The sequence below is a fragment of the Pelmatolapia mariae genome, linkage group LG7, assembly GCF_036321145.2.
Source record: "Pelmatolapia mariae isolate MD_Pm_ZW linkage group LG7, Pm_UMD_F_2, whole genome shotgun sequence".
Taxonomy (NCBI): Eukaryota; Metazoa; Chordata; class Actinopteri; order Cichliformes; family Cichlidae; genus Pelmatolapia; species Pelmatolapia mariae.
The window spans coordinates 46,469,401-46,490,350 of NC_086233.1; the positions used below are offsets into that span (position 1 = coordinate 46,469,401).

At 38.2% G+C, this 20,950-nt stretch overlaps 2 protein-coding genes across 4 annotated transcripts; one reads left to right on the forward strand and one right to left on the reverse strand.

Annotated features, from left to right (window-relative positions):
- Window positions 1-188: 188 nt before the first annotated feature.
- Window positions 189-13,354, reverse strand: LOC134631794 (dynein axonemal intermediate chain 4-like). The gene is made up of 13 exons (XM_063480350.1): window positions 13,276-13,354; window positions 8,590-8,746; window positions 7,992-8,131; window positions 7,759-7,881; window positions 6,505-6,641; window positions 6,152-6,238; window positions 5,382-5,533; window positions 5,120-5,265; window positions 4,586-4,698; window positions 4,367-4,465; window positions 3,157-3,380; window positions 2,878-3,031; window positions 189-290 (listed from the first exon to the last, which is right to left on the reverse strand). The coding sequence occupies exons 1-13, from the start codon at window positions 13,352-13,354 to the stop codon at window positions 189-191; spliced, it is 1,713 nt and encodes a 570-aa protein (XP_063336420.1).
- pus7 (pseudouridine synthase 7) lies at window positions 13,355-20,879 on the forward strand. Of its 3 annotated transcripts, none has more exons than XM_063479301.1 (18): window positions 13,355-13,449; window positions 13,635-13,739; window positions 14,547-14,849; window positions 14,938-15,022; window positions 15,169-15,285; window positions 15,378-15,522; window positions 15,910-15,927; window positions 16,246-16,357; window positions 16,503-16,580; window positions 16,741-16,869; window positions 17,150-17,275; window positions 17,364-17,425; window positions 17,520-17,680; window positions 17,875-18,001; window positions 18,493-18,594; window positions 18,850-18,979; window positions 19,184-19,275; window positions 19,597-20,879. In XM_063479301.1, the coding sequence occupies exons 3-18, from the start codon at window positions 14,557-14,559 to the stop codon at window positions 19,731-19,733; spliced, it is 1,914 nt and encodes a 637-aa protein (XP_063335371.1). In that variant the 5' UTR covers window positions 13,355-13,449; window positions 13,635-13,739; window positions 14,547-14,556; the 3' UTR covers window positions 19,734-20,879. The 3 variants fall into 3 exon arrangements, with proteins under 3 accessions (XP_063335371.1, XP_063335373.1, XP_063335372.1); XM_063479302.1 differs by having other exon boundaries at window positions 13,361-13,453; XM_063479303.1 differs by lacking the exon at window positions 15,910-15,927 and having other exon boundaries at window positions 19,597-20,878.
- Window positions 20,880-20,950: the final 71 nt, after the last annotated feature.

Consider the following 20,950-nt stretch of genomic DNA (forward strand, 5'->3'; position numbering starts at 1 on the left):
ATACATGGATAGTGCACTGTAGCCACAGCAGTAAACGTGCAAAAACACATATCTTACAGCAGGAAACACTCAGGTGAGACACTTTCTCTCGTGGATTGATGAACTCACCAAACACCGGGGCCGTTGACCGTGGTGAGCGCAGAATGTGCTCATCACTACTTCCGGTAGGGTCATGCTTAAAATTCTGTTTAGTGGGCACAGTGATCTTCTTGGACAGTTCTGGACCCCCAAAGGCCGTCCATAACGCCCACCACTGAATTGTGATGCTTGATGATGATGTTCAGCTGATACTAAGAGGCCCAAAGTGTGGCAAGAGAATATGACACACCATAACACAACCAGCAGCAGCCTTAACTGCCGATACAAGACACGATGGCTCCTTGCTTTCAAGTTGTTCTGACCCTTACCATCTGAATGTGACAGCAGAAATGGAGACTCGTCAGACAAGGCAACATTTTTCCAATCTTCTGGCACATTTTGTTGAGCTCATGTAAAAAAAGAAAATGTAACCCCCCACCCCAAACAAACAAACAAAACACTACATTTTGGGAAATATTTGTGGGTGTTTTCCTGTTTGTTTGTTTTTGTGCTATTATATCAAAAGAAGTCTTTAAAGGAAGTCAAAACCAGGATAATAGTTTAAAATGCCACCCAATGTGACATTCATTAATCAGATTCAATCGGAATACTTAATTAATCTCAGAAAAAGTAATTATATTGAACATTAAAAAAACCCAAAACAAAGAAACAAACAAAACACTAAATTTTTGGAAATATTTGTTGGTGTTTTTTTGTTTGTTTGTTTCTTTTTGTACTATTTGAACACTAAAGTGGCCCTTCAGTGAGATGACAGTGCCAGCAGTGGCCCACAACTCATTTAAATTTGAGACCCCTGCTATAGATGAATGTGTGGAAAAATCCTAGTTGGTCAGCTTCAGCTTCTGAAATACTCAGAGCCTTCTGAAACACTAGTCCTTCTGCCGTGAACAACTATGAGAAGTTCCAAGTCACTTAAATCACCTTGCTTTCCAATTCTGATGCTTGGTTTGAACTTCAACAGGATGTCTTTAACACATCTAAATACACTTAGTTGTTATCATGTAATTGGCTGATTACATATTTGTGTCAATGAGCAACTGAAGAAGTGTACCTAATGCAGTGGTTGGTGACTGTATGGTGCACCTTACTGTTTGCTAATGCCACAAAACATTGCATGTGATAGGCTGCTATGTTTCTTTAGGACATATCAATATGTAACTGTGCTTCTTGCCATCAAACTGCTTTTATCTTTGCCTCCCATTTAGAATGAATGAAATTACAATTATCTCTGTTTTTATTGTTAAAAACTGAGAAAAAAAATAGGTAAATCCTAATTACAATACAAAAATGTTTTAGAAAGAAAAGCAAACTTAAATGATACTTTGCACAGTATCTATAAAAGGTTTGGAGGCGCGTAAACTGAGTAAAAAGATGCCCACAGTGAGTTTCAATCTGTCTGCTGTCAGAAAGCAACATGGTCACATTACTTTCAAATCCAGGTTCACTTCCTGCTGTGCCACAATGCAAGCTCAAATCCTTTTTCACTCCACAAACAAAAGCCTTCTGCCATTTTCCACAATCTTTCATGCTTCTATCTCGTCCAGAATCACATGCTCTGTGACCTATCATTATGGGATTAATTCTTCAGCTCCCTGTAGTTACTCACTGTTTTAATATAAGCAGAGAGGAGCTGACTTAAGCAACATGGTGTGAGGATATGTGACCTTACAGCCACAGATCACAGTGGGGTAAAAATATAACAGATCGCCTCGTCTGTCAGTTACATCTTTCAGTCTTTGACCTGCTGGGAATAGTTGCTGTGTCTGAAATCTTAGCCCCAGCTCATACAGGCCAAATACAATAACAAAGAGGAAGTGGTTCATTTTGTCCCTCTAACATTTCATGGTTAGATATAATGAAGCAACACTCATTGAAAATATTCTGATGATGTTTTAAACTACTTTGTTTAATAGTGGTACTGTCTTGTATTATATTCAGCTTTTATGTTGAATTTTATATTGAACAGAATTTTAAGAAAGGCTTATGCTCCTTCCATAAACTGTATATAAAAGATGGACATATCGTAGCTTCCAGACCTCTAATGTCTTTACATTAGAGGTCTGGAAGCTTAATCCTCCCTTTAATGGCCATCAGGGGGCAATACCACTTGTTTCAAAGAGGCATCCGAGTGAAACTTGCCCTCATTTTTCTGATACTGTAACAACCTCAATAAGCACTTTCCTGATGACTTTAGGGGCTCCGTCACTAGTTTCAGGTCATGCTGAAATCAACATGAAATTTATTTTATATATTATAGTAATTATTAGAGAAACAAGGATTATCCAGGATGTGCTTGCTGGCTAATGACTTGTAAGACACATTAAAAGTGAGGTTTCCCAGTCATCTTTTTGCTTATCACATTCAGTTAAAAATGAAAAAGAAGTACAATTCAAAGATCCACAACTTTATTTATCGCAGGGTACAACACATAAAAGTCAAAAGGCAATGAAACTTCTGAACAAAAACTTAAAAATATCTGGAAGTGGCATGTTGGATGATTTCATCCAGAGTGTCCACCTGAAAGAAAAAAACCTCAGTCTGACTTCTCTACAAGTTCTTATGTGTTTACGCTACAGTAACGTGTGCCGTTTCTCTCCTCTTTTCACTGATGCTTCTTCCTAAATGTATACCTGTTATATCTTCTAGACAGGACTTACTATTCACTGTATGGCTGAGTTTGCATTCTCAGTATAAAAAACATGAAAAATAAACAAGATCAATGTTTTGAACTTATTATTACACGGTAGTTCTTATCTATTTCATGTAGAAGAGTTTTACCTGCTTGCTTTCGCCCACTCTGAAGTTCCTGAGCTTGTAGACTGTCACTTGACCTTTACTGTCCCCTACAAGGACACAGTCTGTCCCTCTGGCAAACAGCAAGGATGTCAGCCTCACACCAGGCTCAGGATGGTGCACAATGGTTGGAAACACGCTGCAAAGAAATGTTTATGCTTTTAGTGAACGCAGATCTCTGACTTACACTTCAAATAAGGTGAAAACAATAGGTAAATTAAAAAAACCTCAAACCAGACTGAGATCTCAATCCGATGGACTCACATGCTCAAATTCAGGTCCCAGATCTCCACCTGGTCTTCCTTAACTACTCCAAACAACGTGGAGCAGTTTAGGGACCACTTAACAAAGAACACGGGGCCTTGGTGAATGGACTTGAACGTCATTACAGGGCGGCCCTGCTTCCACATCTGGACAGTCTCGTCACTGGAGCAGCTCAAAAACACATCGGGGCTGAATGGTGACCATTCAATGTGGTTCACAGAGCCCTGAGAGAGAGCAAGATTAGACATGAAGAGAAAAAACTGGAATTACCTGCCTCTATCTTTCATTTTTGAATAATATTATAAATGTAGTGATAAATCAAATGGGCAGTAAAGTGATAACCGCATCACAGAAGACAGTACTGTTTGTGCTGCTGTTTTTTTTTATTGTTGTCACTTTTATATGGATGCAAATGCCTACAATAATTCTGTTTTATATACTTTATTTATATATATTTTATATACTATTTTGAATGCAATCAGCTGACAGATAACATGGCTTGGTGAGTGATTAATGGCCCTAACAGCCCATCCAAGGAATCTGTGTTCATTTTGTGTTCAGTTTTCATAAATATGAATCTATTTGTACATTATTTAGCACCAACTAGCAGTTATTTGTGGCTATGTGATGCATTTTTTTATTGCTGAAATTAAATTATGACTTGTATCTACATATGGCCACCTGTCCATCCTCACTTGCATGTCCATGTGAGGATGAGCCATTCACTTATTGCATCCAGATCTCAACTTCTGGGTCCAAATAGACAAAATGTTGGCTAAAATCAAGCTTCAAAACAGGCAAGGTTTACCAGTGGTGATGCCATTTCCATTAAAAAAAGATTCTGTCTTTGCTTTCATTAGATGATGTCTGATGACAGCAACTAGAGTAAATAGTAGGGGATAACAACAGTGAATGGCAACATCGGCACACAAGGCTAAACCAGGTCAGTAATAAGAAGCCGCCACCATTTATCTTTTAGTCTTTGACTTTTCTTTATTGTTAATTCAGTTAACTAGTAGTTCTTGTATTTAACAAGATCACTAGGCCAGAATAAGCCTATCAGCTGATGTAAACTGATCCACTGGTTGGAAATCCAAAGTAAGCTCACTATCTTCATGCTGTAGCATCCCTAGTCTTTTGTCTTTATCGCCTTAACTTAAACAGCATTTCAAATATGACTCAGTCACACTGTTTACCCTCAAGCACTTACAATGTGCTTTTTGTAAGTAGCCAGAAAGCTGTGACCTTCAGAAAAGGAAGACTTGTGGATAAGGCCCTCCTGTGTGCCAACCAGATAAATACCAAACTCCTGCAGGAGGAATGCAACATGGGCAAGAAATTAGAAAACACACAAAAAAGACATTTTCACACTTTGATTACTGACAAGACTTTTTTTGGCTAAAGTATTTGGCTGACTTAAACTTCTTACCGTTGGATGGAAGTCAACACAAACAGCAGTAGGTTTAGACAGCACCATTTTTTTCTTCTTCAGGTTCTCTGCAGCCTCCTTACACTCTTTATCGCTCCTAAACCACATCAGGTCTAAGAACAAATATTTTTATAGACCATTCAGATATTTGAAATGTTACTGTTGCTCTCCATTGTAACACTTTACAGAAGCTCCATAAAATATAAAATAATTAACCAGGATTTGTTTTATTACTGCTATATTATATTCGCTGTATGTCCTCCACTCTCACTCACTTAGAAACCTGCCAAAGAAAAAATGACTATTTACACTTAGTTTTATGTTTTTAGTTTCCTAGAAATGTTAATTAGAATGTGAGCATTAATGGTTGTCTGTGTTAGTCGTGTAATAGTTTGTTGGTATAGGCACTAAAAAGTTGCATTATGCTATGAATTTGCTCCATAGATGGTCCAGGCGTGTTATGAAGTTAGTGCAGCTATGAGGTAAAACTGTAAGCGCACAGTGGGAACAATAGCTGGGGGAAGACTGCAGTACCTGTGCAGTCAAGCTTATGGCTGCTGATGGACCACTTGACAATCCTGCCATCTGATGACACTGAGACGAGAACATCTTCCAGTGATAACCTTTGTGGAGCCCAGGTGACCTGCCATACTGGGTGAAGATGCCTCCTGGAGGATTTACTACAAACAGAAAGATTAGAGAAGCAATCAGATTATTATTAGTGTTTTTTAAATCTTGACATGTTATGTATATGCTTATTTTATGCTAACACACATATACACTATACAGTGCTCACCTGCTGCTAGCAACACATGCAACACTGCTGTCTTGAATACAGATGTTGTAAATAGCTACAGTGCCGTCATACATTCCTACGGCAAGCTGGTCGTTAGCTGAGAAATCCAGGGATGTCACACTGCTGTGACAGTCAAAGACACGTTCTGGCCACTGCACAAAGGACACAGTTTTAACCAGGATACTATTGTTAAAAGAGCAACAACAAAAGCTGGGATTAAAAGTATGGCAGGATGCTGCTTTCTGATATGTGCTAGGATCAGCCTCTTGAAGCACAAGGAACTGAGAGGCTTGAGTGCAATCGAGCAGTGGTCACAATATATGGCAACCCCTATATTCTGCTCTTTAGGGAGAAGCATAATAGTAGTGGTTTTGAGCCACACAGGGATAACAGGAGTCGGTAAGGAAAGGTTCAAAATGCTTATGAGAACCTCCAGCAGCTGATCAGCACATGCTTGAAGTACACACCCTGGGACACCATCTGGACCAGCTGCTTTCCTAACACAGAAACCTTTCTGACGTCTATACAGTCCAGAGACTGTGTGTGTTGTTGTTGTTTTTGTACCTCTGATCATATTAAGATAAAAAGCATGTGGTGTGGGAGTCTCTTGAGGCACATCCAAGTGATTAGCTGAACAAAGGCAATTTTTTTTAAATCTTCTGATTAGCCAGCCCACCCAACCCTTGGAATATGGGCAAACTGAGGTAAAAACAAATATGATAGCAGGAATAAACAACAAGCAACAAAAATACAGTGATGTCTAAACATACCATGATGTTTTTGATGGTCCAGCAGCAGATCAGACCTGGTTTCAGGCACCTGGAGTCAAAGTCTGCATATCCTACTGCCAGGATATCCTTACAGTGCACAACAAAAGCAGCAGTTTAAATGAAGTATTGTAAACAAAGATTAATATTGGTAGAACCAGAAAAAGGGCAATGCCTTGCACTTCTGCTTCATCTATAATCATTAATGAAGCTTTATCGTGTCTAAAATGCTTCACAAAGTCTACACAAAGGAAAAATGTGTATCAAATGTTGCTTACAGAAAAAATAACACAAATGATAATGAGACTCATGATAAAAAATGTTTTAGTCTTTGTTTTTTTTTTTTCTTTTGTTACCGGGTTCTGCCTGTTCCAGGCCATGTTGGTAATGCAGTATCCTCTGGTGAGCTCACAAGCGAATGCCCAGAGAAGTTCCAGAGTAGGATCTAAACTCTCCTCAATTTGTTTTCCATGCTTCGTCATGCTGTCAGAGCCTTACACAATACATAATACACTTAATACAGTATTAATGTAAATATGCTATGGTTTTCTAAAGGCTGTATATAAAATATGGACATAGCCTCCCTGTCTAAAAAATGAAGCCTTTCTAATGTTCAGCAGGTTGACATTATGTTGTGCTTTCCTGTGTGTCTGTTATCATTTTAAGTTCTCCTTCTGATTGTCTCCTTCGTTCTTCACTTTTTGTTGACTACTTTCACCGGTGCCTTGTTTCTCCCCGGTGTCCCACAACAAACTATCCTCTGTGTATATACAGTCCTGTTTTCCTCCCTGACGTTGTCTTTGTTAATTCTCTAAGCTTTTTTCAGTACTTTCTACTCTTGGAGGGGATAACCTTAATATACCCTCTCATACACATGGCTCTGGTTGTCAGTGTAGAGTGATAGCAAATCAGAAAAAAGCTGGCTGAAAGAGACATCATGAATGATACTTTTGACTACTTTCTTGTCACCACAGCATAACACACTTTTTTTTCAAAGTTTTATGTTAGATGCTGCCCCAAAGAATGGGTGCCTGGCTAGAATTAAACAGACAGCCTTGCAAAAGACTGGTGATCTGTTCATGTTGTACTCTGCCTACCCTGTAATAGCTGGGATATGCTACCCTCCCTCAAGACCCTGAATATGATAAGTAGGAGAAAATGGATTGATGGATGGCTGGATAGATGATTGGATGGATGGAAATAACGTCAAGCTACTACTAGAGTTCAGAAAGAGAAAGGGGATATAAGCAGAGTTTACCTTCAGATATTGGCGGCTGTCTATAAGCAGCTAACCTGGCCTGAAAGGCATCCAATACAACCGTCCTTTCCATAAAACGTGAGATGTTTGTTAATAACAGAAGAATTTCTTTCTCTGGTTCTGGCTCAGGATTTAAAATGCTTCCACAAATTTCCATTTCTGACAGCGAGCTGATGGTGCAGTCTGAGAAAATGGTCAATGAGAAAATTATAAATGTTTATTTTCGACAAAATTATTTATAATAAACAGAAATAGGAAAGACCATCAAAAGTGTGGTTATTATATGACGAACAAACACATATTTATTCTTAGAAGTTGAAAGAACTGAAGTGCCAACTGAAGATGGAGTTACCTGTGTCAGTGGTGTTGCGCTTGCTGCTCACTGATTTCTCCTTGTGATCAGCTTCATCACCTTCAAAGGTTTCATTTTGCTTGTAAAAAGAGTCATAAATGTCCCAGTTTGTAGCCACCATACCTTTAAATACGAGAGAAAAAATAACGCGTTATTTATTTATTTTTTGAATTGATAACCACTAATTGTTGAGTTAATCACGTGTGAGGTGTTTCATTCTCACTCAGACTTACCCTTTCCAGCAGTACCAGTCTTCTCACTCTGGATCAGTTTGTTTTTAAGGGCTCCGTTTAATGTCTGCATCGATCTGTCGACGTACTTATCACTACACGTTCTGCTCTTGCAAAGCTCAGCATAGCTGAGGTTTCTCTGTCTGCATGGGAGGAGAAACAAAATATTTTTTTAACTGAAGGCTAGCATATTTGCATCGTCACGCATACTGCATGTGAAAGGCTTTCTTCAGTGAAATACATAAAGTGCCTGTCAGAAGTTGTGTTAGATTTTCTCGTCTGTCAGGCAGGGAGAGTGAGAGACAGAACTACATCATAATTTTCTTTTTTTATGATAACCAGACAAAGAACAAATGTGACCTTGACCTTCAGAACTATTTTGGTGAAGAACCATTAGGTGATCACTGTGTATGCTTATGTTTGTTTAAATTACAACCAATAATGTAGGAGAAATAACAATTCTAGTGAACTGTTGACAGGTGATGATGGACAGCCTCATCAGACCTCTGGCTGGATGAGCTAAAAATTAATCAAAATGTAAAAATATTAAATTAACACAACTTGTGATGAATGTTATTTAGTGTTTTCACCCTCCACTCACATTACTGCTTCTGCGTCATCATTGACCACTGAGATTATGGTGGGGGGTATGTCCAGGAACGTAATGGTTTCGGTTTCAGTAAGTGAGATGTAATCACATTCACCCACCATCTTCTCCCTTGCATGCTGTTCTGCATCATCTCCTTTTTTCAACAACTCTGACACATGACAAAACAAACGAAAAAGCCTAATTCAAATAAACGGCAAAAAGACGATGTGGAATAATTTTAAGTGCACTATGTTGAATATAGAATAATTTATGATTTGAGAACTACAATGTTAATGCATTGCCATGAAATTGCAATTTTTAAACAAAGGGCAATATTAGTACCAGAAAGACAAAATCACTACAACAATAAACATAATGAGAGAATTTTTTTTTTTTAAAAAAACCCAAAAAACAAGAGTATTCACGTGGAGGTGGATCTGTTGGTCCAAGAAAAATATCCTCAAACTCCGCATTCAATGAGTCTTGGGTAGGACATATGGGATGGCTGCTAATGATACACACAAACATACATACTTAGTATCTATGTACACTTGTACTCTATATAATTTCCATTGTCACCATCACTGAGCCGCTTACTAACTTTGCCACTCACTGAAATCACCTCCAGATCTGCCTTTTGATAATTAACTTTATTTCCATAACAACAAATAACATGAAAACAAAGTGGATTCATAAGAGTGCAAGAGTAAAAAAAGCAAGTTTACACAGATGGGCAAGGTTATTATAGTTGTCTTGAACGAAATTAAAAGGTAAAAGTGACTTAAACTGTCTTTGGTTTTAGATTCTAAAGTACTGGTACTTGTATTTATTTGACCACTAACACTTAATAATAATTCTAATTGATGAATGGCACATTGATAGTTTGGATTAAACTGGTAAATAATTTTTACTACTCAAAAACTTGGTCATTTTCACAAATGTTTTATTTGTGTTTTTAATGATTCATATTGATCTTCTGATTATTTACTTGTTGACTTTTCTATCAGCAGCTTCATTATCCATCCATCAATTAAGTTCTTTCAAGAAGTTCAGTTTATTTTTAAAATTTAAGTATTTTGTTTAAGAAATCTATTAGTAGAAGTATGTGTTTAATTTAGGAACAAATCCCAAAGGATCATCCTGCAGACTTTTAAAAACATTAAGTCAAAAGGATTGCGATTTTTTAGCCCAAATAAATGCAACCACATAAAAGTGCAACTTTTAAAATTGTATGTTCCTATCTCTTTAAATGTTTAAAGTCTTATAAGAACTACGATAGTATTTACTGAATCACCATGAGGAGGAACTGATGTAAACGTGTGTTGAGACTGGGATTTCTACAAGTCTTACTGCATGTGCTATAAAAAGCTAACTTTCTAAACCACTGTAATCATGTAATATCTGCATATGGAAAATACCACCTTCATCATAATTAGAGAATGAAAAACAAAATCACTCAGGAAACTATCTGAAACGGAACTGAATTGAAAAGATAAATATAAAAAGGACAACAAATTAAAAATATTATAAAACTATATCCAGTGTGACCATCTAGTACCTTCTGCAAAGTTTAGGGATGCTGGAAAAGAGTTCATCCAGAGACTTTTGGAATCCTGGCACTGGGCAAACCAGGGGGCGGGGAGTGACATCATTGCCATCAGCATCCACCACCTGCAAAGACACGGAGTCAAAGTCACATGTTGCCAGCTTTAACCAGGAAGTTTTAGTTAAAACTCAGTTTGTTAACCATAAGATGAGAGAACTTTGAGGTTTTCAGTTCCAAAGACTTTAGGTTAGTTTTCTTTGAGTTGGCTGGTTTGACAAGAACCTAAATCCCACTCAGAGATGAAAGGGATCAAAATGGAGATTTGTCTTTCTTCGTGCTTCAGACTCAGAACAATAGCTGAACTGCGCAGAGAGTCCAGAGTTTGGGGAACTAATCTGAGCAAATAAAGAGTGAAATCCGGAACAGAGCAGACATGTCAAACGGGTTTCAGGCATGAAGATCAGACCTGAGAAGGTGAAAACCTGCACAATGATGAAGAGGAGCAGTGTGAACAGCAAAAAAGAGAGGTTACAAGCCCGAAGAAGAGGTGGCAGATGTAGACAAGATGATAAATGTTAATTTTTCTACTTTTACAGCAATTATTAAGTATTAAAGTTATTAAATCTTCTTTATTTCAGCATAACTAATACCAAATTTTATCCAAAGTTCATTTGTATCTTTTCCAGAATGTTCTTCTTTTATTATTTAGATCAGGGGTGCCCAATCCCAGTCCTCGAGAGCTACCGTCCTGCAGCTTTTAGATGGATCCTTGTTCCGACACACCTGAATCAAATGAATGGCTTGTTATCAGGCATTTGCCAAACTTGATGGCATGCTGAAGAGGCAATCAAACCATTTGATTCAGCTGTGTTGGAGTAGGGATGCATCTAAAAGCTGCAGGACAGTAGCTCTCGAGGACTGGGATTGGGCACCCCTGATTTAGATGTTAGGTATTGCACTTTGTTTAATAGTCGGTTATATATTTTACCTTCACTATCAATAAGGAAATGACCTATATAATTTGTATCATGAATAAACTCTCTAAACTTAATCTTAGGTACTCAAGTGGAAGTGAAACTATTAACATGCATAGAAACTGTAGAATGTTTGCCTTCAAAGTAAAAGCTGCACCTTTTTAACTGTGTTGACAATAACACTAAGGCATAACTTTTACTTTGAAGGTGATGTTTATGGTTTCTACATTTATGGTTCCTCTTTTGCAAGTTTTACTGCAGCTATTGCAAGTAGATATGCAAAGCAAATGTGGAAGCCTGGTTCTTCCACTGGGGGGAAAACAATGTAAAAATTTTAGGTTACTATTTCAAAATTTAGACTTACTGATTGAGTGTTTAAAATGCTGACTGATCTTGAGTCAAAGTTTCAAGATAATGAACTTGATTTTTTTTTTTTAGTTATCCAACCCAAAAAAAAAAAAAAAAACAAGAAAAAAATAGCAAAATAGTAATTTCTTACCAGCAATATGTGGCTACATGTCAAATCTCTATAAATTAAGCTATTAAGATATGAACCTGCATCACCATCATGAAGAAAGAGTTTTAAGCTAATGCTAAATACCCGAACTCTTCCAATAAGATCTTTATTTCTCCTTTCCTGGTCCTCAGGTTTTTCTTTTTGGTTATAACCATTGCCTGTTAAAGTGCCTTGACAAAGTCCTGATCCTGAGGATGTCTTTGTTAGAGAAGTTCTGGAACAAAGCATAATGAACACAACAAGTTTTAAGTTAGTAGCTAATCTGTTAACTATCACTGACAGCTAGCCCAGATAAGCTAATGCTAATATAACTTTCTCTAATCATAAACTTGACTTAATTGTTTTTTACATTTTATAAATAGTTAACTTACATACTAGACCAACCACTATTTTTCTTCATCTTTTCTCCTCTTTAATTTGGGGCTCAAAGCTATTTTTTCTGCAATTTCAGCAATGGTACAAAGCCAACGACCTATGGCCGTTATTTAGCCTGAACATGAAGTTAGTGTCACACAGGAAAGCCCCCCTCTTCTTTATGTCTAACAATAATGTCCTACCAATCTGAAACTGACTTCTTATTTAACTATTCTTGAGTGACATGGTAGCAGAATTATAACTTCAAGATGGGAACAAGCAAAACAGAAAAGCTGAATAAATATAAAAGAATATAAAAGGTTATTCTTATATTACAGCAAAGACAGGGTTTTTTTTAAAGCAAACTCTTAAACCATATTTGACTGGTTATTCTATATATGGAGTCGCAATAACCACTGAAATTAAAGAGGCTTTAGATCATGAAATGAAAACAATGTGAAAGATAAGATAACCATGGAGTGTGGAAGTTAGTATTATTAGTAGAGAAGGTGTATGAATACTCAAGTGAGCAGTGTGGTGTTGTAAAGGCATGAGGAGAGGTGTAAAGGTGTAAGAAAAATTACACGTAGTTCCACAAGGTGACAGTAAAGAGCTGACACGATGCCGCTGTTATTATGGAGTACCACACATCATCTGCTGCTGCTGCCTGTTTTAGATTGCATTGCACTTGTTTTTATAAGACTTAAAGGAACTGTAAAAGAAAATACCAGCGAAAGAAAACTCCACAAATGTACTGATCCATCTATTGCCTGGACCCGTATTGTTCAATAGTACTTAATAAACAATTGCTTTTTAAAAAATCAGCAGTCCTAAAAAAATCATTTTTTCTATTCAGTAAAACATTTGTCATGGTGTTAAAAAAAAAAAGCATATAGCATAGGATACCAATATGCTTTCACATTTCAGTGATCACAGATTTGCACTTGTTTAAGCCTTAAGCTAAGGACTGAGGACTTTGTACTTCTTAGACCAAACCTTTACTATCAAGGGGCAGACAGGATCTTTATAGTGTAGATATAACATTGGACATGATGAGCTAATATTTTTTTTTTTTTACTTTGAAGTGAAAGGTTGTATTTAGCTGATGTCTTACATTCAACAAGTTTTGCGTGAAAAAAACGCTTTAAAATAATAAATAATAATAATAGATAGAATAATACAGTCATGAAACCATGACTGTTTCATTAATTAACTGGAATATAAAGTACTGTGCTCCCAGAGACGTGTGGAAGTATCGTAGGCTCCATACAGAAGTGTGTTTCTTTGGAGCGTTATCCCACGGTTACGTGAACGCAGCATAGCTTTGTGATTGACAGCTCCCTTAACCAAGCGTTTGGAGTGGGAGGGCTTTAGGCCATTATCCATTTCCGGATCCAGCGGAGCACACACACACATACACACGTGTGAGAAAATCTGGCGTTTAATGTTGCCTGCTCTCTTCTGAATATCACCAGGTCCAGGTAGGTAAGTGGGAACGTTTGGAAGAGCAAAAGTCCTTTTTTTTTTAAATTATTTGCTTTTACCAGTGACATTTGAGTTCAGGTTTACAAATACGATAACTGGGGGTGTTAGCTAGCTAATAGATGCTCTACCGTCTTTGCTAAGTTTTGAGTGATAAGTAATCCCCTTCATTTTGTCTTTTAAGCGCCTGCTTCAAGCTCGGATCCGTCAGGAAGTCTGTGCAAGTGTTTTGCGTTTGGAAAATAAGGAGTGTTTGCAGCCATATTTCGCTACCGCAGTCCCACAAACGGTAAGTTGTTGGTATTGTTTTCTAGGCCGGTAATGCCCACTTAGTTATATTATCGTTACTCGCAGATACTGAAATGTAGCGTTCACAGTTATACTTTGTGCTTTAGATTTCTACGTGGAGTCACGTAATAACGGGTAACTGATGTTTTAGTACTGATGTTATACCATGTCATCAGTGCTGGTGTCTTGCCACACGCTTCAAATCTGACCGGTGCGTCACATCAAAACAAAGCGTGCTGTGGTGTTGCACTTCCACAGTTTTGAGGGTGTCCCTGCCGATTCAGATGACAAACGCATTTCGGTGGCTCCTTTCAGTGTGACGGAGTAGCAGCTCTACCCTAAGCTCCTCATTTCATCTGCAAGGGTATAGCCCACACACCCTTTGGAGGAAACTTCAGTTCTGCCAGTTGTATCTGTAGGCTCACTCCTTTGATCACTACACACGGTTCATGGCTGCAGAAAGAGGCCATTAGAAACTAGAGCATTTGGTAAATTGACGGCTTCACACACAACTCTGTATTCAGTGTGACAGACTGGTACAACATCCATGCTATTGCACCACACCAAACCGTCAGTCAAAATATTGGAGTGTCCGTTTCTTTAACCTGATTTAAAAAAAAAATGAAATGAATAAAGCATACCATTCAGACTAAAACAGGAGAAAGTGCTGGGCTGTAAACAAGCGAGCTGATGTTTAAAAAAAAAAATCACACAAAAAATACCACACCGCGAGACTCGAGTTTTATATATGTGTGCGCACATATATGTGTGCGGCTCATACTGTTAACTAAATTCCTTATTGCTCCAGTTGGGTACTAATGGCTGAATCCGAGCCTGTGACCGTCGTCGTCCCAGTTGGAGAAAAGCGAGGGTGTCCAGAAGATAAAAAAGATGATGCACCATCAAAGAAACCAAAATTTGAGCGCGATCACGAAAACGGGGGTCCTCCGCAGCAAGATGAGATGGACGAGCCTGAAGGGGAAGCAAGTGACGGAGAGGAGGATGGTGACACATTTGCTGACATGATGAAGCACGGTCTCACTGAGCTCGATGTTGGCATCCTAAAGTATGTCAGTGACCACGAAGGCTTCTCTGGAGTCCTGAAGGAAAGGTTTGTTTGTCATCTGGAGTTAATGAAGGATTTAAAGAGTTTGCCTAACAAAGAGTAACCAATGGCTTTCTTTGTTTTTTGCACTCAGATATTCTGATTTTGTTGTGCATGAAATCAACAAAAATGGCAAGATTGTGCATTTGGATGACCTCTCTGTCCCAGCGGAGGCTGAGGTAACATTGCTTCTGTTATTTTAACAAGCCTCAGATTCATCATGAAGGCACACTTTGCATTAACAAAATAAGACTAAAGAGAACACCAGGATCGGGGCACATAATACTCTCCAATATGTTTTTTGGTTTGTTTTTCTGCTGTTTAGGAAGCCCAAGAACCTGAACAACAGCCAAAGGAATGTGACCTGCTAACTGAAGAGCAGAAAAAGCAGCTTGGAGAGCTTCAGCTGTTCAAGAACAAAGAGGGAAATGTCTCAATTGAGGTGATGGGTTAATAGGAGTGCTCCAATAAAAAACACACAAAATTCCATAAAACTAGCTACCAGCTTTATGTAACGTTCTTATTCATTTATAGGTACTGGATGATACTAAAGAGAAACGGACGTTGGTCCACAAAGCCATCAAGAATCAGTTTCCTGGTTTGGAAACAAAGACTGAAGAGAGGGAAGGGCGGAAGTTTATAGTGGCTTATCATGCTGCTGGGAAGAAGGCTTTAGCAGGTATGTGGATCTCAGGATGGAAGACTAAACTAAGTTAATGTTTTAGGAATGTTAATGAAATTTATTGCATGCCTTCCTCAATTCAGCTTATATTTTATCTACTGCAGTGCATGTAGCCCGAGCAGTAAAATATGATGCATGCGCTTTTTGTGTAAGCATGGTCAACACACCTGCATGTTTCTGCTCAGACCTTTGCTCAACACCACAAAGGATGGTAGAGATTAGCAGAGCCACACAAGCCAAAAGAAAGCTCTTCTGTTTAAATATCACACTTCACTCCAGGCCCATGCATGAGATCTCACCCCTGACAACTCTACCCACAGACCATAAGAATCTCTTCCTTAGTAACATTATTCTATCCTCCTTTTGCTCTTCTCTGGTGGATAGAAGTCAAAACAACTACAGGTAAGACCTTATTCTCCTCCCAGCACCAGAGGAAATGGTTAAAAGCCATGTGGAGTTGGGTTACACTTAGCTTAGGATAAATTACTGTGTGGTAAAATCAGCTTAAATATCGTGTGTCTATGTTGTTTTGCAATAAAGTGATTGGATCTGAGTGCCAAAGCAAGGTTGTTGGCTAACTGCTGAGATATGTTTGGAAGTACAGGATCTATAATGGGTATTTCTATAATATTGGGGACTTTTAAAGCACATGCTATGTTTTAATATTAAAAAACATCACACCATGTTTTTCATCACACCATTTTTCTGTCTCCACAAAAGCTCCAAGGAAACACTTTTGGCCCAAAAACCGTGGCAGTTTCTGCCACTTTGTTCTGTATAAGGAGAACAAAGACACCATGGATGCTATCAATGTGCTTTCAAAGTTCCTCAGGTAGGAGACGTGTGTGTTTTTTAGTTTGTTTTGTAAAAAGTAACGATCATTCATTGATAAAAGAGACAACACACTAACAGATGTGTGAAATGTTTTTTGCAGTTAAGTTTTGCAGCCCCATGTATAATGATGGATGTCTCTCTAGGCTTAGACCCAACATGTTTTCCTACATGGGAACCAAGGACAAGAGGGCCATTACTGTGCAGGAGATAGCGGTGCTCAAGTGAGTGTTATAATGCAGAGCCCTGCAGTTATTAGTGTGCAGATTATTTTTGTATTTCTGATGATTGTGTTAGATGTGTGTTGTTATTGATTCTAATTTATCTCTGATGGGTTCTTGCACAGGATCAGTAATTATAATGACCTCTTCTTCGTTCACTTAGGATCACTGCAGAGAGGCTGGCTCACCTCAACAAGTGCCTCATGAACCTCAAGCTCGGAAACTTTTGCTACAAAAACCACCCTCTAAAGCTGGGGGAACTGCAGGGAAACCATTTCACTGTGGTGATAAGGTCAGCAGGTGTTGATATATACAGTGCTTGTTTCAGAAATAGATTTTAAAAGCTCAGCATTTGTTAAACTGCCAATTTGAACTGAGGTTGCCTTTATTGGCAGTTTCTTCCTGTTTAAAGGGAAGTTTTGTCCTCACTGTGATCTGGTGCTTTCTCCAGGATGGATTAAAGGAATCTGAGTAAAAGTGTTCTGCAAAACCATGATGCATTTTTTTAAATTGCTTTTCAGGGTAAAGTGTTTAATGGCTCATTGTTTTTTGTCTTTGTGTTTGCAAATCAGGAACATCACAGGAACAGACGAGCAGGTTGATCAGGCAATGAAATCCCTCAAGCAGACAGGTTTCATCAACTACTACGGCATGCAGCGTTTCGGCACAACAGCTGTGCCCACGCATCATGTGGGCAGGTGAGGTCATGACATGGAGATTCTTGCGTAAATTATATAACTATAGGACCATAAACTACAGTGTTTTCCCTCACTTTGTTGGGGACAGGGCTATTCTGAAAAACGACTGGAATGAGGTGATGGATTTGATTCTGAAACCCCGTCCTGGAGGTAAATGTACCACTCTCACTCTGTTTTCTTCTGCAGTTGAAGCGGTTGCAAAAGTATTTCAAGTTTCCCATTGTCTCGGTTTTGTCTTTTACAGCGGAGAAAGAATTTCTGGTCCGCTGCAGGGAAGAGTGGGCAAAGACTCAGGATCCGGAGGCAGCACTGAAAAAGCTTCCCAACAAGCGCTGTGTGGAAGGACAGCTGCTGAGAGGCCTGTCTATGTATGGAAAGAAAAACATCGTCACTGCATTTGGACTGGTTGGTTTTCCATTGCAGTCTTGTAACAAGTTGATGCAGCAGAACAAAAGGCTTTACCTTCATTATTCCACAAATAAATCTTCCTTGTTTACAAGTTACAGTTACCCGTGAAACAATTCAGTCAGAGATTCAGACATACCTCTAGCCTCAATGGAAATTAAATTTTGTGCTCACGCTCTTTTGCTCTTCTCTAGATCCCCCGGAACAACCGCCTGATGTACATCCACAGCTACCAGAGCAGAGTGTGGAACACCATGGTGAGCCGCAGAATTGAAGCCTTCGGTCTGAAGGCTGTGAAGGGAGACCTGGTACTTAAAGGAAGTAAGTTTGCCTTTAAATCACCTGCCTAATGTTGATTATTAAGAGTGGGACACTGTGGGATATGTACAGTAAATTGTAGCTTTTAACCTGGATTCTGTACAGGTGAGTAAATGAGATACAAAGTGTCTTTTTAGCAAACTTTAAATGAGTTGAAAAGTGATTTTCATCCAAGGATCAACATGCATGTCTGTGTTTGGGTATCTTCTCAGGAAGAGGAAATGTGTTAATGTAGAGGAGGTACATTTTATCCTGAACAAATTCAGGTTGGGCGGATCACATTTAGTAGTGGTCACACTTGCTCTGTGCTCATTTTAGCCACGCATAATCTGTTTTCACAGAGAGGCCACCTTTTAAAAGCATAATAATGATACAGATGCATTAAAACACAAGTGCAATGTAGAATAAGAAACCTGAAAGGCTTATTGAGGTTCCAACAAGTCATTTTTTTTTCTTTCTTATAATATCATCTTCCAAATGTTATGTTTCCAAAGCCACGGCACACGTGCTGTCTGCAGAGGAGGCAGAGAGTCAATCCATCCACAACATTGTGATGCCACTTCCAGGGTTTGACGTCATTTACCCCACACACCACAGTAAGTATAGGCTATGTATAATGCAGAGTTGAGTTTTTATAGCATATAACCCAAGTTAACATTGGGTTGTTTTAACACTAATGTATTTAAGATGGTAACACCTGTATTACAAAGTAACGGGTGCTTCTGGTGGAATATTCTGAGTGGTTTAATAAAATAAAAATTGACATAAAACATTAAATAAACTTACAGCAGAAGAGAAAATAGTTTTGTTTTGTGTTACATTGTCAGTCATACCTGTGTGTTTTGTTTTAGTCGGAGAAGGTTACAGAGAGCTGCTCACTGCAGACGGGTTGGACATCGACAACATGAGGCACAAAGTGAAGGACTACTCTCTGGCCGGAGCCTACAGGCGCATCATCATCAGACCCACTGATGTCAGCTGGTCAGCACCTCTCACTGTCTTTTTCACACAATGCAGTGCATGACTTGTAACAATCGCAATTACTGTTGTGCTTTGCTATTTCACAGTAAAACATAATAGTAGTGGTAGAGTAATTGTGTACTGCTCTCACTGAATGCTTTGTTAAACTGTTGCTCTGTTTACTGTAGTACTACATTTCCCTGTATTTGTCGCTGTTCTGTGCAGGGAGGTCATTAATTACGATGACCCCAGGGTGTCTCTGGTGCATAGTGACTTTGAGAAGCTAGAGAACAAACCTGCTCCTGTCTTCAACAAAGGTAAACTTATTTTTACACCTGTTTAGATTTGTGTCAACGATAGATGTAAAATTTGATTTAATTTCCATAGATTAAAACTTTGGACTAACAGGCATAGGTCATGTATGCATAAACCCAGTTTATTTCAAAGGGAAACTGACAAAACTTACAATATGAGATCATTTTAAGGGCAGACTTTGAATGAACTACAATAATAAATGGAGGACGTGTATGATATCCAACAATCAAAAGCAATAATTATTTATTTTACAACTTAAAGTAGAAGAAATAATGTTTTCTTTACAACCTGGTAAATGGTGCTACTCTCCATCCTCCTGACAGAGGGGAAATATCGCGCTCTGCGGATGGAGTTCTCGCTGCCTCCATCGACCTACGCTACTATGGCAATCAGAGAAGTCCTCAAGCTGGACACCAGCATCAAGAAACAGACGCAGCTTAACACAACCTGGTTTAACTGAGACCACGACACCATCAGGCATGAACTGGACTGTTGATGCAGTGGCTGCTTACTGTTGTTTTTAAGTCATGTGTAGTATGTGTGTGAGAGCATTTGGGTTTTATACAAACCCAAAGATAATTTCTTTGACGTACAAAGAGCAACAGTTTATAATTATTGGATTTTTTTTATGTTTTTATTTGCTTTGACAGGTTTTTGTGCTGCACATTGCGATTTCACATATTTTGACGATGATTTAAATATGTTGTGTGCTTTCAGGGCGCTCACACATTCAATAATTACTGCTGCTGGTTTTGTACAGAGATAAGAACTTCTTTTTAGCTCAAAGCTAATAGCATAAATTTAAGATTTTTTTGAGAAGGAAGAGAAATTAAAATTGTTGAGAGAATCAGCGGAGTGTGTGTATGAACAAAAAAATCTGAAATATCTTTTATTTTCTTTTTTTGTTCTTCCACTTATAAAAGTGGTAATAAAGCTGTTATCTCTCCTTCGAGTTTTTTCCTCTGCAAGGTGTTGTGACTGCAATGATTACAGTAACACCGTCTCCCTCTAGTGGTTGACCTCTACTACCAAAACAAAAGTGAACACATCCAGACTACTGAGCCTTTTGGACACAGTTAGTAGTAGTGGAAGAAGCACTATTTTATTTTTTGTATTCAACTTTATATAACTACAGATAAGCTTAGTTCACATTTAACAGAGGGGTTGAGATCCAAATGTAAAGAATATTAATATTTGATTCTGATAGTCTGAGAAGCATAATTAGTTGCCTGTTATTAAAACTGAAGTACACTTGAGTACTACAGTACAGTACAGACTGTTCAACACTTTCAGGTGTAAGCTGGATTTTTGATGCAAGCTACAAAAAAAACTCTAGTGCTGCTACTTACTGTTGTGGTTGGAAGACTGTTATATGTGTGCTTGAGAGAGGATTTAGGTTTTATATAAACCCAAAGGTAATGTTCGGTGAAGTGCAAAGTAACTGTTGATGGTTTTTCAACTTTTTTATTTGAAAGAAACAGGAGATATGAATTGTCTCTGAGTTTATTAAATGTATTAAAGCAATAGCACTTTGCCTCTAAAGCGCTGAATGTATGGAACGTTACAAGAGTAAAAAGGCAAAAAAATCAAAAAGATAATTTTAATGCGTAAAACAATCTGAATAATTCTTATACATAATACTGAAGTGCTACTGTAAGCAAATGTTTTTATCATATA